The sequence below is a fragment of the Ipomoea nil genome, unplaced genomic scaffold, assembly GCF_001879475.1.
Source record: "Ipomoea nil cultivar Tokyo-kokei standard unplaced genomic scaffold, Asagao_1.1 scaffold2280, whole genome shotgun sequence".
NCBI lineage: Eukaryota > Viridiplantae > Streptophyta > Magnoliopsida > Solanales > Convolvulaceae > Ipomoea > Ipomoea nil.
The window spans coordinates 2,089,989-2,106,065 of NW_017618708.1; the positions used below are offsets into that span (position 1 = coordinate 2,089,989).

Below are 16,077 nucleotides of genomic sequence, written 5' to 3' on the forward strand. Positions count from 1 at the left end.
ACAATTTATTTTGAAATGTCCGGGTTTGCGGCAATTGTAGCATAAATTGTTATTTTCTTCGACTTTCTCTTCTTGTGTCGTGCGAGAGACGAATTTTCCACGAGCAGAATTTTTGTTGTCTCCTTTTCGCATGAACCTTTTGAATTTTTTAACAAAAAGAGCAAATTGTTCGTCAGTTATAAAATCAATATTATCTATTGACCTGGAGGTTGACGGTTGTTCGACCATTAGAGCTGGATTTCGAATTTCATGAACTTCATCATCTTTGGCCTTCATTTCGAACTCATATGCTTTAAGATCACTAAATAATTTGTCGGTTGACAATATTCTTAGATCTCGGTGATCTCGCATAGCCGTAACCTTCATATCCCAAGTAGATGGTAAGCCTCGTAGAACTTTGAGATTAATTTCCTTTTGGCTAATATTTTTACCAAGGTCATTAATTTCTCCAAGGATTTTGATCATTCGAGCTTCCATATCAACAATGGATTCGTTTGAGAGCATTTTGAAGTCCTCGAACTTCTTCATAGCAATACTGAGCTTGTTATCTTTTTCTTGTTCATCTCCTTCTCCGATCTTGATGAGAGTATCCCAAATTTCTTTTGCACTTGTACATTTTCGCACTTTTGGGAATATTGTATCATCAATGGCTTTGAACAGAATATCTTTGGCAATGTTGTCAAGATTGTTCCTTTTTCTATCATCCGGCGTCCATTCCGGTTTTGGCTTTGGTACGATTTGTTGAGCATCCGGAGATAGAAGAAAAGCCGTATTTACTTTCAATATTTCGATCGGGCCAGTGGAAATAACTTCCCACATTTCATCGTGTAAAGCTGATAGATGAACCTGCATACGAACTTTCCAATCATCAAATTTATCAAGCGAGAATAATAGATTTTGAGCTAAATCTTTATTCATCTTCTCGGTGGATACGAGAGACAAATAATCCAATTTACACACACTGGGTAAGATGGATCTGTCTAGCAGTCAGAAACAAGGTTGACCCAATTAGGCAGCTAGCTTTAGAAAGCAAATTGGCCTAAATAGACAGCCTGCTCTGATACCAATTGTTGGTCCCAAAAGAGGTAAGGTGAAAGTCTAGAGGGGGGAGTGAATAGACTTTCAAACTTTTTCGCGCAATATAACAAAAGGTAAGCCAGAGATAAACCAAGACTCTTAACTAGATTGTTAGAGTCCGGTGCACAGCGGAATTAAATAAACGATACGGTGTGTGTGTAGATCGTGTCAAGATTATTGACGTGAGAAGCAAGCAAGAGCGGTAAGTAAAGAAAGCAGTAAAGAACACAAAGCAATTTATAGTGGTTCGCGAGGTGATGTAATCCTCCTACTCCACTTGCTCTTCTCAAAGAGCCAATTCACTATATCCACCACTTCTTGGTTCCAAGATACAATGAATTCCGTGATCTAGTGCTTTGATCACCAAGCCCACACTAATCACGCCCAGTGCCTCCGACACTGCTGCTTCGGGTTTCACGTCGCCGCGTTACTTTCCCAGGATTTCACAACTCCGTGCTACTTTCCCCCCGTCTTCTACGATCCGGTAGAAACGTATCTTCCGTGATCTGGTGCTTTGATCACCAAGCCCACACCAATCACGCCCAATGTCTTCCCGACACTGCTGCTTCGGATCTCACAGCTCCGTGTGACAATACAGGATTTCACAACTCCGTGTTACTTTCCTCCATTCCCTTGTTTTGCTCCAAAACAAGTTTTGCCTTGATTCCAACTTTGAGACTCTGTAGATGATCTTCAATGGTGCGCTGAGTCTCTTGAAGTTGATGAAGATTTCAACACTCTTGGATATTTCTTTTCTAAGCTCTGTATCACTCTGAGTGTTTATCTCACAAAGAATATATCAATTTAAGCTCTTGAGATGGAAAACTTTCTTTGAATTTTGTATGCTCTGTTTAGCTCTGTTCTTGCTCTTTGTATTTTGCTTTTCTTGCTTCTACCTTCCTCAGCTTCAATCTTCATCTATTTATAGTTGGTAATGAGAATCCGTCCGTTGGAAAGAAACGGTCTCATTTTCGAATTTTGCTTAGCTGTATAGCCTTTTGTCAGAAGATAAGATAACGTTGCAGATCTTGTCAGATATTTCAAATTGAGCTTGAGGTTTCAGCAAAAATGGCGTCCCATGAATCTCCATCTGGTGTAGATCACGCCTTTTGGGATTTTTATCTTCAAAATATATTCTCCAATATAATCCCTTACTAGTTAGACTAGTATTTTTGCTCCTGCAACTTCTTCTAATATCTTCCTCTGTTTTTCGTGTATCTGGGTCTGTATACTGCTTCCAGACTTCATCTCTTCAATTGACTTGAAAATCTCTTCCCTTGTGAAACTTCATCCCTTTCTATTTTGGGAAATGAAATCTCTATCCCTTGCTAGATTTGTCAATTGAATTCTCATCCCTTACTTGATTTGGAATTGCAATCTCATCCGACTTCATCTCTTCAATTGACTTGGAAATCTCTTCCCTTGTGAAACTCCATCCCTTTCTATTTTGGGAAATGAAATCTCTATCCCTTGCTAGATTTGTCAATTGAATTCTCATCCCTTACTTGATTTGGAATTGCAATCTCATCCCTTGCAATCTATATCTCCAATTGAATTGAAGCCTTGTAAATTTCCCTATACCAATTTGAACTTCAATTCTTCTGATGAAATTGCATCCCCTGCATCCCTTCACTTGTAAACTTCATCCCTTAGTCAATTTGGAAATCTCATTCCCTTTGACTTTGCAAATTGCATCCCTTGAAATCTCATCCCATAGTCAAATTGGAAATCTCATCCCATTGACTTGCAAATTGTATCCCTTCGGCCAAACCGCCTCTTACTTGATCAGATTGAATTTTTAACTTGGCTTCTTTAAAATATGTGGGATGTGAGATTCGAACCTGTAACCTTGCACATAATATTTCAAGCTTCTACCATCTCGTTCGTACAGCCTATTGGTTATCTTCTTGTTCCACTTGGTGTACTCCTTTCTTTCCATAGATGCTTGATCTTCAAGATAGCTTCATGCAAACTTCTAGTCACGTTCTTTCTTCTTCGGGATTTCTTGAGGGATTTTCTCAAATTTCATACGCATACATCTTCCTCTTCTGTTTGCCATTTTCTCTTGACAAATTCTTTATTTTTGGCTTGATATCTTCTTCATCCATTTCCTCAACTAATGAATTTATTTTTCCCTTTCTTGGTCTAAGACTCGACTAGTCTAATAAAATAAAATTGGGGATCTACGAATTACAATATGGCTTATCAAAATCTATTACAATTTATTCCTAACAAAAGTGTTATGTAAATGTACAACATATAAAAAGTATCAAAAAAAACATTTAATGCCACTTATACCAATCCACTTAATGACTAATGTTAAAATAAAGGTCAAAATGAAAAATGTGAAGGATAAAATTATAAAGAATGTGTAAAGGAACAATTCTAATAACACAAAGAACAAACACTTTATATAACTTATACTACAAACACAAATTTCATTCCAGTTAAGGATTAGCATTATTTACTCTTATTAAATTCTATTGATTAGTGATTAATTAGTGGTAGTGAATTATTAAATTTTATGAAAATTATTTACATTATTATTAGATTAAAAAAAAATTCCTTTTTCTCTACATTTTTCAAATATATGATCATTAGAATTTGTATCACTTTGATGAATTGTGAAATATAATTTAAACTAAAATCTTTTAATTATTTTCGTTGATCAATATTATAATATTGGGTATGAACTTTGTCAGGCATAGATATTAGGACTCTATTACTATATTATAATATTGTAACTCTTCCATATACGTATTTAATCATCATTGTATGCTTGAACGATTGTGCAATTGAAAACCACAGGTTATCATCTGGTATTAGCGGTTCAAGTTTGTTCTACCATGGTTGTTGACTCTATAGCTTCCGACGGATCTATTGCGATTTCTTCCGAACAGACCGTTTCTGACATAGCCATTGCTTTCCCGATGACTGTTGCTACAAACTCTTTGTCTATGGCACAACACTTTGTCAACATTAAATTGACTTCCCAAAATTTTATATTCTGGAGGACGCTGCTTGTACTGTTTTTACGGGGTCAAAACTTGATGGGCTTTATTGATGATTCCATGGCCTGTCCGTTGTCGGTGATTCCTGATCCGGTTGCTGCAACCAGTTCGTCGTCTACTGTTACCATACCAAATCATGCGCATGCTTTGTGGGTGCAACAAGATCAAGCTCTCTTGTCCATGTTGATCTCTTCCCTCCGAGGAAGTGATGCACTTGGCAGTCGGTCGTCGGAGATCCAAGGAGGTTTGGGATTCCATTGAGCAGGCTCTTGCTTCATCTTCCAGGGCTCTTGCACTGAATCTTCTCGGATAGCTTCAAACTCTAGCGCAATGTGATGCTTCGATCATGAACTACTTAGGGCGAGCTGAAGTGATTATGGAGGACTTGGCTGGTCTCCCTCGACGAGCAGAATTTGTATGTTTTCCGGGGACTTTGGCCTGAGTTTAGGTCTCTCACTACTTCATTGTTTGTTTGCGGTACGTTGGTGAAGCTCTTGGAGCTTGCTGATTTTCTGGGTGCCCATGAATTTATCAGTTCTAATGATTTTTTTTATTTATTTATTTTTTGAACCAGTCGTGGTTGGACGATCCTCATCAGTGGCTTTACTGGCTCAGTGTGGTTCTGGAAACTCTCGTCGTGGTTCTAGACATTCGCTTGGTGGCAGCTCGTCTCGTAGTAATCATCAGCGTGGAGGATGAAATTCTACTGCTTCCCGTAGTCGTGGTAATTTCCAACAGTGTGGCAGTTCGCATGTGTTTGATTTAGTATACACTGATATTTGGGGTCCTACTCTTTTGTTATCTATGGTAGTTATTGTTACTTTGTTATCTTTGTAGATGACTATTCTCGTTATACCTGGTTTTATCCTATGCATTTAAAATCTTATTTATACGATGTTTTTGAGTGTTTTCGTGCAATGGTTGAACGTTCTTTCTCCTTTAAAATAAAATCTGTTTAGTTTGATCTTGGTGCTGAGTACAAAAAGATACATTCTGTATTTCAAAACTTGGGATTAATTGTTCACAAACAATCTTGTGCTTACACTCACGAACATAATGATTGTGTATAGCGTTGGCACAACCACATTGTTGAGATAGGTCTTACTCTTATGGCTCATGTGTCTGTGCCTTTTCATTTCTGGGATTTGCTTTTGAGTCTGTTGTCTATCTCATTAATAAAATGCCCTCTCAAACTTTAGGAAGTGCTAGTCCTCACTCTATTCGATCTCCATCCTCTTAGTCCTTCCTTTGGGATTTTGGTTATATGTGTTACCCATACTTACGTCCTTACAATCGTCACAAAATGAGTTTAAGGTTTGCTCCATGTGTTTTTCTAGGTTATCCAGAGTCGTTTCGGGGGTCTCGATATATAGACCTACACACTAACAAGATATTTATCTGTAGACATGTCATATTTGACTAGATTGTGTTTAATTTACATTTACTTTTAAGTGTGTTTTACAGTCACCTATGAGTTCTTCATCGCTGCCATGGGTTGTGTCTTCAATTCAAGGGCCCTCGGTGGTGTCAGCAGTATCACGTACCAGTAGTGCCTATTATGTCTAATGTCGTGCCTTAGTCTCGCCCTTCAGTTCCCACACGGCCTATGACTAGAACTCATACTATGGTTACTAGGAGCATGTCTCGCGTTGGTGTAGCTCAGTGGCTTTGGCTGCTGAGATATGTCCTATTGAGCCTACTTGCTACTCAAACTCATGCTATGGTTACTGGAGTTGCTATATATAGACATTGAGTTTAATGTTCTTCTTCAAAATCAGACTTGACGTCTAGTGCCTTGCCGCCCATGTATGAATGTAATTGGATGTAAGTGGGTTTTACGTACGAAACGAAAGGCTAATGGTTCAATGTCATAAGGCTCGTGTGGTAGCCAAGGAGTTCAATCAGGTGGCTGTTTATGATTTCTTTGACACGTTCAGTCCAGTGGTGAAGATCACGATTGTTCGCCTCTTATTGTCTTTGGCTATGTCCTATGGCTGGGTAATTCGTCAACTCAATGTCCAGAATGCCTTTTTAAATAGACACGTAATAGAAATAGTTTATATGTGACAGCCGTCAGGCTATGTTAACAAGGGATTTCTTGATCACGTATGTTTGTTATAACGATCTTTGTATGTTCTTAAGCAAGCACCTCAAGCTTGGTTTCATCGCCTTCAGGATTTTCTTTTTTTCGGGCTTTTAAGACCGATGTGTCTCTTATTATTTACTCACAAGGTTCTTTGAGTTTTATTTGTTGGTATATGTTGATGACATTCTCTTTATGGGGAATGACTTAAGTTTGGTTGCTAGGTTGTTGGCCAAACTCTCTGCTGCTTTCAATATATGTGGCATGGGAACCCTAGGATTCTTTCTTGGCATTGAGGTAGTCAAACTAGCTGATGGTGTGATCCTGTCTCAGCGTTAGTATATGTTTGATGTTTTGCGACGTGCTGGCATGGCTGAGTTTAAGTCGTTAGCCACGCCAATTCCAGTGTCTCGTTCTGTGGAGGACTTTGCTAGGCTTTTTTCTGATCCAACTCAATTTTGAAGTCTGGATGGTGCAATGCAGTATCTCACTATAACTCAGCATGATCTCTCTTTTGTTGTAAATCGTTTATGTCAGCACATGCATGCTCCAACGGTAGGTCATTGGGCACAGTTGAAGCGGGTGCAGAGGTATGTGAAGGCCGGGTACTTTACACCTTGGGATGTGTCAGCATCAGTCTTCATCTGTTGATTTACATGCATTTTTTTTATTCTGATTGGGCTAGTTGTCTGTTGTATCGTAAGTCAACCAGTGGTTTTGCTATTTTTCTTGAATCTAATCTCATCTCGTGGGTTTGTAAGAAGTAGAAAATGGTTGCGTGTTCTTCTACTAAAGCATAATACAAGGCCCTTACTAATGTTTGTGATGAGGTAACATGGCTCGTTTCCCTCTTGCGTGAGCTTGATGTTGGTCCCATTCCTGTGCCTAAATTGTGGTGTGATAATCTTGGAGCAACTTACATGTGTGCTAATCCGGTTTTCCATACCCGGACCAAACATGTGGAAATTGACTATCATTTTTTGCGTGATAAGGTAGCAGCAGGTGACATTCAAGTGAATTTTATCTCCACTAAGGATCAGCTTGCAGATATCTTCACAAAGTCACTTCTAGCTCCACGTTTCTCTTTTCTTCATGACAAGCCTCATGTTGTTTCACTACCCTCAGCTTGAGGTGGAGTATTAGGACTCTATTAGTTTGAGTTATATTGTAACTCTTCCATGTACATATTTAATCATTTTTCCAAAAAGGTTGAACACCAACCCTAAGGGCCCCCCACACTCCGGCCCGACAGAGCATTTGGGAGGACATATTTAATCATCATTGTATGCTTGAACGATTGTGCAATTGAAAATCACAGGTTCTCATCATCGCATGTATAATATTTGATTATGAACGTAAAAACCAAAATTTAGAAATTTTTAAATGGAAGGAAAATCATTAGGCAAAAAGTGCATTACTTTTAGCATGTGTTTGATTCAAGAAATGTCTCATTATTTTGACTCACACTTGTTGAGACTATCTCATAAATCTTAATCCCTGAGATTGTCTAATATATGAAAGTTGTTTATAATTTATGATAGAAATAATAATACTTATTACAGAAAATTTAATACTGATTTGAAATAAATAAATTGTTACTTATAATAGATATTGTGTGTGTGTGTGTGTGTGATATTATCTAGGGTAAATTGTTACTAATGATAAATATTGTAATACTTATAACTAAAATTATGATATGCAAAGTATAATTCTAATGTAAATATTGTACTCCCTCTGTCCCATTTTGTTTGTTTGGTTCAGATAACAAGGCTTGACTGGAGTTATTTTGAATTTAGTTTTTCATAATATTAAGTTTAGTATTAATATATAAATTTTATATATTTAGAAACTATATTAAAAGTACTATTAAACACACACAAAAAAATTACATTTTAAAATAATTAAAAATAAAGAGTACTAAAGAAACTAAGCAATTAAGAAAGAGTTGGTTTGACTGATGAATAGTAAACATGACGGGTAAAATTGGATCAAGGGAGTAAAATTTATATGTGAAATATTATTTATGAAAGGAATTGTAAAACTTATTATAGAAAATTTAATGCCAAATTGAATTAAAAACAAATCGTTACTTATATTAGATATTGTAATATGTGAAATTGTGATGTTATTTGGGATAAAACTGATGTTACGAATTATAAATATTGTAATATGTATAACTAAAACTGTGATATTTATATACCTAGTTGTCAACAATACGACCCGTCTCACAGACAAGGATCCGTGAGACAGTCTCACACAAGTTTTTGACTTTTTGCCAATTATTTTTAGTTATAAGATTATATCATAAAAGATTATTGGCAAAAACTTGTGTGAAACCTATGATACGAGTCATGTCAAGATGAAAATGTAATACATATAGTAGAAAATATAATACTAATCATGAATAAAGTGTTTATTACTTATATGGGAAAGTGTAATACTTTCGAACAAAAATGTAATACTTTTACAGTTTGATTTTAAAAAATATTAAATTTTCCTTAATAAGTAACAAACACTTGCCAACATTATTTATAAGGAAAAATGTAATATTTTTTATGAAAAATGTAATACTTTTACATCAAAATGTAAAACTACTAAACTTTTCCTCAGAAGTATTACAATTTCCCAAGTAGCAAACACTTTATTCCTTATTAGCATTACATTTAACCATATACATATTGCATTTTTACATTGACCCTATACTTCTCATAGATCAAGATTCGTAAGACGGTTTAACACAAGTGTGACCCAAGATTATTTTGTGCATACTATTAGAAATGTGTGTGTTTAGCCAATAAGGGCACGCTTTTCCATGAAGACTTGAGGACTAATCTGGACTATTTATTTCCCTTGATCCAATGGCTATTTTTTTTTTTTCCTTTTTCATATTCTCTCTTTTATTTAATAAGGATATTTCTGACAATTTATATGGATTTTTAATTGTAAATATTATATTTTCGGTAACTTATGCATATTTTTATGGATGAATTAAAGGTAGCTTTGAATTCTTTTCTTATTTTTCATTGGAGCACTATCATGTTGGAGCGATATCTCATTCATCAGCGCCGTTGACGGCCGCCAACTCTTTGTTATCTCCATTGGCATGTTCAGCAGCTTGATATAAATAACGCCTTCCTGCACGGCAGTCTTGATGAAGAGGTTTACATGGAATTACCACCAGGCTTCAAAGGGGAGAAACCGGGGCAAGTTTGCCAATTACTACGATCTCTCTATGGCCTCAAGCAAGCTAGCCGGCAATGGAACTCAAAACTAAGCAGTTCCTTGTTAAGCAGAGGCTTCAAGCAAGCCCAGTCAGACCCTTCATTGTTCACCAAGGGCTGTGGTTCGGATTTTATAGCTATCCTCATATATGTTGATGATATCTTGATTTCTAGCCCCGACATGTGCCTCATTAATGAACTCAAAGCCTTCCTTGACTCGACCTTCAAGATTAAGGATCTTGGAAAGCAGGGCTATTTTTTGGGTATTGAAGCTCATAGAACCGAAGCTGGCCTAAACTTGTGTCAACGGAAGTATGCATTAGACATCCTAGCTGAAGAATGCTTTCTTCACTGCAAACCGGTGAGCACCCCCATGGTTCCAGGTCACAAGTTAACCAAAGACAGTGGCACTTCTATCACAGACATCAGTGGCTATAGAAGGCTTATTGGGCGATTGCTGTACTTAACCGCAACAAGACTTGATCTCTCTTATGCGATACAACAACTCAGCCAGTTTGTGGATGCTCCCACAGATGTGCACTTAGCTGCAGCTCATCGTATACTACGATATATAAAGAAGTCTCCAGGGCAAGGGCTGTTCTACCCTGCAAATAACAGTTTACAGCTCAATACTTTCTCTGATTCAGACTGGGGATCCTGCTTGGAGACACGAAAATCCATCACTGGCTTCTGTGTATTTCTCGGCTCTGCGCTCGTGTCATGGAAATCTAAGAAACAAGCCACTGTCTCCCGTTCTTCATCGGAGGCAGAATATCGAGCACTCGCAGCCACAGTTTGTGAAATACAATGGATCACGTTTCTGCTACGTGACTTGCAGGCTCAGTTAAACAAACCTGCAGCGCTGTTTTGCGACAATAAATCGGCCATAGCCATAGCCGAAAACCATGTATTCCACGAGAGGACAAAACACTTGGATATAGACTGCCACATCGTTAGAGAGAAAATCAGCCAAGGACTTGTTAAGTTACTCTCTGTTTCCTCTGCCGCACAAGTTGCCGATGGTTTTACCAAAGCACTCCCAATATCCTTGTTCCAGACGTTCATATCTAAGATGGGCACGCATGATCTGCATACTCCAGCTTACGGGGGGTATTGGAGGACAAGGCACGTGAGCAAGGAAAGGAAGAAGGCTACAGTGTGTAACCGTCTCACCAAGATCTGTTATATGTTTGTTATGATAACTGTCTGATAACTGTCTTCTTCTTTCTATACTTAAAGCTCTCTGTAATCTTGGTTAGTCAACAAGTCAAATAATATTTCCTTTGATACACCGCCAACCTCTTCACTCTTCTTTCACGCTTCTCCGTCAAATAAACACACATAAGGGTCAGGTAGTTGTGGTATTTAATACATTTAGTTATTATTAATGAGGGTGATTCTCTACCTATAAAAGCCAATATGGCTCTTTTGTGTGATCTCAAGGGCTTTGTATTCCATCGCGCTATTAATCAAAAATAAAGTCTCTTTTCATCAAAAAAAAAATAGATAATACTATGGGGCCTAGGGCCGTGGAAATGACTATTCTCATTGCAGAGGGATAGTCAATTCATATTTATATGGATGCATATATACAACTGCACTTGACTACACAAATAAATAAAATATGAGACTTGAGAGGAAGAAAAACTACTCAACTAGAAACCCATGGAAAGTTTTGTACAGAGAATCCAAAACTTGTCTGCGTTTAAGAATGAGTAAACTGTGGCTAATAAGAAGAAACAAAACAGTGAATTGAAAGGTTAAGTTAGATTAACAATACAACTTCACTTGGCTAAGAAGAAACAAAACTTAGTCACTCCTTTTTGTTGAATAGCAGTTGTAATCATTTGCTCTAGAATTGAAGATACTTGAGACTCTTGTGGTCTGTTTTGATGGTGAATTGTCCATCTATCCCCGTTGCAAGCAAATATGGTCTCCATTATATTTGTCCAATGCATTGATAATACACAAATATTATATTATTCCTTCTCATATATAGATCGACATTCAATTCCCAAGTGCTCAAGGCCCAAAGCCTTAGCCTTGCTATGAAAAGCTGGCAAATTATATCTTGCACCAGGACGCACCATGCATTGTGTGCTCTAAAAATTTCTTGTTCGTATGTACATAATTGTATACTAGTACTAGAATACACATAAACTCCTAACATAATACACATAATCTAACATAATACATAATACACATAAACTCTTAACATAATACTTACATTAAGACAACATCTATACCCTTACTATAATAAGCCTTACACGTACTGTCCATCTATATATGAGAAGGAATATTTTAGTATTTGGGAGAAGATGAGAAGGAATATTTTTAATTTATTTTAATAATTTTAAATAAAATAAAATTTTAAAAATAAACAGGCTGAAGGATGGATGTTATGAGCAGGTGAATACATTTGGTTATCTTTAAGTCAGGAAAATAAATGTTCTGGAAAGCAGTATATGTCTCATCTCGTACCAGAAGATTGAAGTAGAGGAAGTTAGACACAAAAATAGGTAACAGTTGAGACTTGAGACGAAGAAACACAACTCAAGAAAATCAAGGTTTTGTACGTACAGATCAGAGACTCCAAAACTTGTGTGTTTAAGAATTAAGAATTAAGAATGAGATGATGGCCTGGGGTAAAATGAGTAAACTGTATGTGGCTAAGAAGAAACAAAATAGTGAGACGTTAAGTTAGATTATCTGTACAACTTCACTTGCTTACAAACAAAAAAAAAAACACTTCAGATTTAGCCTTAGCTTCATGGTTTGGGGAAATTCAGCTCCTATCAAATAGTAATGGTAGTGTAGTTGGTTAGTTGTTCTTTATAAATTCACTATATTCAATTATATAACACCATAATAAACAGTAGGTATATTTTCTCAAAAAAAAAAAATAAACAGTAGGTATATGTGCTCATACAATATACCTACATACTCCTATTCATTCATCACTCTCTTTCTCCTAAAGCCACGTACTTACCGCTTGAAGTCTGGAAACAATAAATTCAGTAAAAAGAAAAGGCCAACACACAACAGTTAGATAGGTAAGGAAATATGAGATACAGAAGTTTAAAAAGAGATAGAAGTGAAAGAAAACAGATCAGATCAGATAGATGATTATCCATTGCAACCATCAGCCATACAAAATTCAAGTAGTATGAAGTGCATGTTAAATGGTGAGAGATATATCAGAGGGATAGAAAGAGACCTTAATATTTTATTTACAAACAAGGAGGACATCATTTCCATAGCAATTGTTTTGCTCTTCTTGAATCCACTTTGCAGAAGCCACAAGGGAACTCTTACAATAACTTAACTGAATCAATGCTAGTGTGATGATATCGGCAAAACCACGAGGGATTTCTTCCAACCAATAGCACTCACTTATCTCTAAACATTCAAGCATAGGGAAATGGTCACCCACAATATTCCAACATCGCAAATTTGTATTTTTAATTACCAACCTCTTCAATCGATGGAACCCTCCATCAGATGTCTCCCACTTTCGTCCTTTACAAGCATCTATCAATTTTAGAACCTCCAGATTAGGCAACATACTAATAGCGCTCAGCTCACTCCACCCCAGACTACACTTCAACAAGCTGAGCTTCTTAAGATTTGGTAAACTAGTTGCCCATGGGATGCTACATATAGCAAGGTTGCCACCCATCCACTTTCTACTTCTGATGCTTAGTTTCTTAAGCTGCTCCAAGTGCACAAAATTATTGAAACAATCTGGACAATCATCATTGTTGTGTCTAACATCGACCCCCAATGTTTTTAAATTCGGAATCATTGTAAACAAATCCTTTGTACATAACTCAGAATCCAACCAAGATATATTCTCTAAGTTTCTATAAACAATCGATGGAGTTTTTAATGAACAAATTCCTCCAATGCAAAATTTCCTTAATAGTGGCATTTTCCAAATTGCATAGGAATAAACTATATCACAATTCCCAATAAATATCAAAGTTTGCATATTACTCCAATGCTCAAAGAGGTTTTTGTGACAACAGCCATAGGTATACAAAGCTAAGTATCTCAAATGAACAAGATTTGCAAGCACATTTCGTTCTTCATCATGCCAACATATATCTCTCATGTCAAGTACTCTTAGTAGTTTCAAGTGTGAAAATAGATGTTTCACATACCCACTCCAAGAATAGTAACAATGAAATAAGTGAAAGGAATGAGATTTGTGAAAGCACTCATCTTCAAGCCTGGCTTCACTATAGTGAGATCTTGATGTATGACTTATCCAACGACAAGGTTTTTTAACTCCAATGACATTTAAGAGATTTTCATGTCTAGCTTCTCTCAAGCACAAATCTTGCAACAAATCATGGATCCTTATTCTCTTCATTTCCCCATTGTAGCTATGTTTGCTAACTATAACAAGACTTCTATCAACAAGATCTTGCAAGCATTCTATAGCCACTTTCTCCAAATTCACATGCTTCACCGTGCTCAAAAATCCCTCTGCCGCCCACAACCTAACTAACTTCTTCACAGAGATCTCAAAGTCTTCTTCAAAAATTCCAAAATATAGAAAACAGACTTTTAAGTGGTGTGGTAATTGATTGTAACTCAAATACAGTATTCTGGAACATGCATCACTAGAATCACCCATTACACTTTTTGCAACATTCTCGCACTTTTCCTCCTCCTCTTCTTTCTTGGAGAGAAGACTAGCTACTATAGTAATAGCTAAAGGTAATCCTTTACATTTCTTCACTATGTCTCTACCAATTAGCTCAAACACTAGAAGGAATTTAGTTTTACCAAAGACTTTGCAAAAGAGATTCCAACTTTCATCGGCATCTAAGAAAGGCATGTTAAGAGGAGAGTTACCTGAGCTAGCATATTCTGCCACCTCTCTGAGTCGAGAAGTCAATAGTATACAACTTCCATTATTATCATTTGGAAAGCATCTTTGCACACTATCCCAAGCAGTAGTGTTCCAAATATCATCAATCACTATCAAATATATTTGTTCCTTCAAGTCTTTACGTAGGCGTTCAGCTAACTGGTCTTGGCCACCATCTCTTGATGCTGCAGTAACACAACTAAGGAGACATTGAAGCATTTGTTCTACATTATACTCTTGGGATACAGTAACCCATGCTCTCTTGTCGAAATGAGAAGTAATTGATGGATGTTCATAAACTTTGTGTGCTAACGTTGTCTTGCCTATTCCTCCCATGCCAACAATTGAAACAACTTGTCTCCCCTTAGTTGTTTGTTGCGTGAGCAGCTGATCCAATATCTTCTCGAATAGCTTCTTACATCCGACCATTCCACCATCAGACTTTGAAGCATTTTTCTGCTGTGCTAGATCATGCAGTGATGATCCTTTGACAAGCTGTGGTAGTCCTCTTTGTTGGATCCGACCAAGGAGTGAAACATCAGTGATTCTTTCGTTTTGTGATGAAGCCGCCTTTGTAATTAGCTCATTCCTGTGGTAATCAGTCTGTTTTTCTGCTTTGATGAAGATTCCATGAAGCCTGAGCAGGCAAGCTGTTATATGATGAAGACTATCCTTTGCTAGATAAATGGTAGTCAACTTCATCTCAATCCTTTCTTCGGCTTTGAACCATACATCTCTGATCTCTGCCTCAAAATCTTTCATCGCCCCCTCATCATCATTGCCATTCTCAGATTTCTGAAGAATATCCTGCAGGAAGCCAAGATTTTCATGGAGAGAGAGCATCTTTTGTTTGACTTCACCCACCTCTCTGAGCCGAGCAAGCTGCTGCTTTCCATAAAGCCTGGGGAGACAAGCCTTTATACCAAGACGCTTCGATGAATATGAGGCTTCTTTGTCCAACTCCATCTCTCTAATCTGAGCCTGAACAATTTGTTGCAGCAAACCAAGATTTTCATTGCCATCCCTGATCTGGTAATCAGTCTGTCTTTCTGCTTCATTGAAGATATGATGAAGCTTGAGCAGGCAAGCTGTTATATGAAGAAGACTATCCTTTGCTGGATAAATGGTAATCAACTCCATCTCAATCCTTTCTTCCACATTGAACGATGCATCTCTGATCTGCGCCTCTAAATCTTTCATCACCCTCACCCTCGCATCGTCATAGGGGATCTCAGATTTCTCAAGACTTTGTTGCAGCAAGCGGAGCTTTTCATGGAGAGAAACTATCTTTTGTTTGACTTCAGCCGAGAGAAACTATCTTTTGTTTGACTTCAGCCATCTTCCAAGCAACCTGCTGCTTTCCATAAAGCCCGCGGAGGCGCCTCGTCCAACCCTTTAATGACTCTTCTTTGTCCAACTCCATCTCTCTCATCTCAGCGTCAACAATTTGTTGCTGCAAGCCAAGTTTTTCATTGCCATCTCTAATCTGTGCCTCTAAATCTTCAAGAGGCAAACGTGGTTGTGATTGCAAGAAATGTAGAGAAAGTGTGCCTCTAAATCTTCAAGAGGCAAACGTGGTTGTGATTGCAAGAAATGTAGAGAAAGTGTTTCTCTAATCTGTGCCTCTAAATCTTCAAGAGGCAAACGTGGTTGTGATTGCAAGAAATGTAGAGAAAGTGTGCCTCTAAATCTTCAAGAGGCAAACGTGGTTGTGATTGCAAGAAATGTAGAGAAAGTGTTTCCATAAGCGAAGTGCGAAGTTACAGTAGCGTAGCAGAGATGCTATATATTTTTTTGAAAGTTACT

At 37.3% G+C, this 16,077-nt stretch overlaps 2 protein-coding genes across 3 annotated transcripts in view; one reads left to right on the forward strand and one right to left on the reverse strand.

The window, feature by feature from the left end:
- Positions 1 to 9,336: 9,336 nt before the first annotated feature.
- Positions 9,337 to 10,602, forward strand: LOC109150751 (uncharacterized mitochondrial protein AtMg00810-like). Its single transcript, XM_019298734.1, has one exon. The coding sequence runs from the start codon at positions 9,337 to 9,339 to the stop codon at positions 10,600 to 10,602; it is 1,266 nt and encodes a 421-aa protein (XP_019154279.1).
- A 1,715-nt stretch (positions 10,603 to 12,317) lies between these two features.
- The window catches only part of LOC109150921 (putative late blight resistance protein homolog R1B-14), a 67,998-nt gene continuing 64,238 nt past the window's right edge, over positions 12,318 to 16,077 (reverse strand). The window contains exons 1-2 of one of the 2 annotated variants that reach the window (XR_002049249.1): positions 12,610 to 12,982; positions 12,318 to 12,391 (exon numbers count right to left, since the gene is read on the reverse strand). Coding sequence is in view for 1 of the 2 variants with exons in the window: in XM_019298929.1 (XP_019154474.1) it covers positions 12,350 to 12,391 (42 nt within the window). In the remaining variant the exon portion in view is untranslated. Of the gene's footprint in view, positions 12,392 to 12,609; positions 12,983 to 16,077 lie in introns of those variants that run through there. The other variant, XM_019298929.1, reaches the window with a different exon arrangement.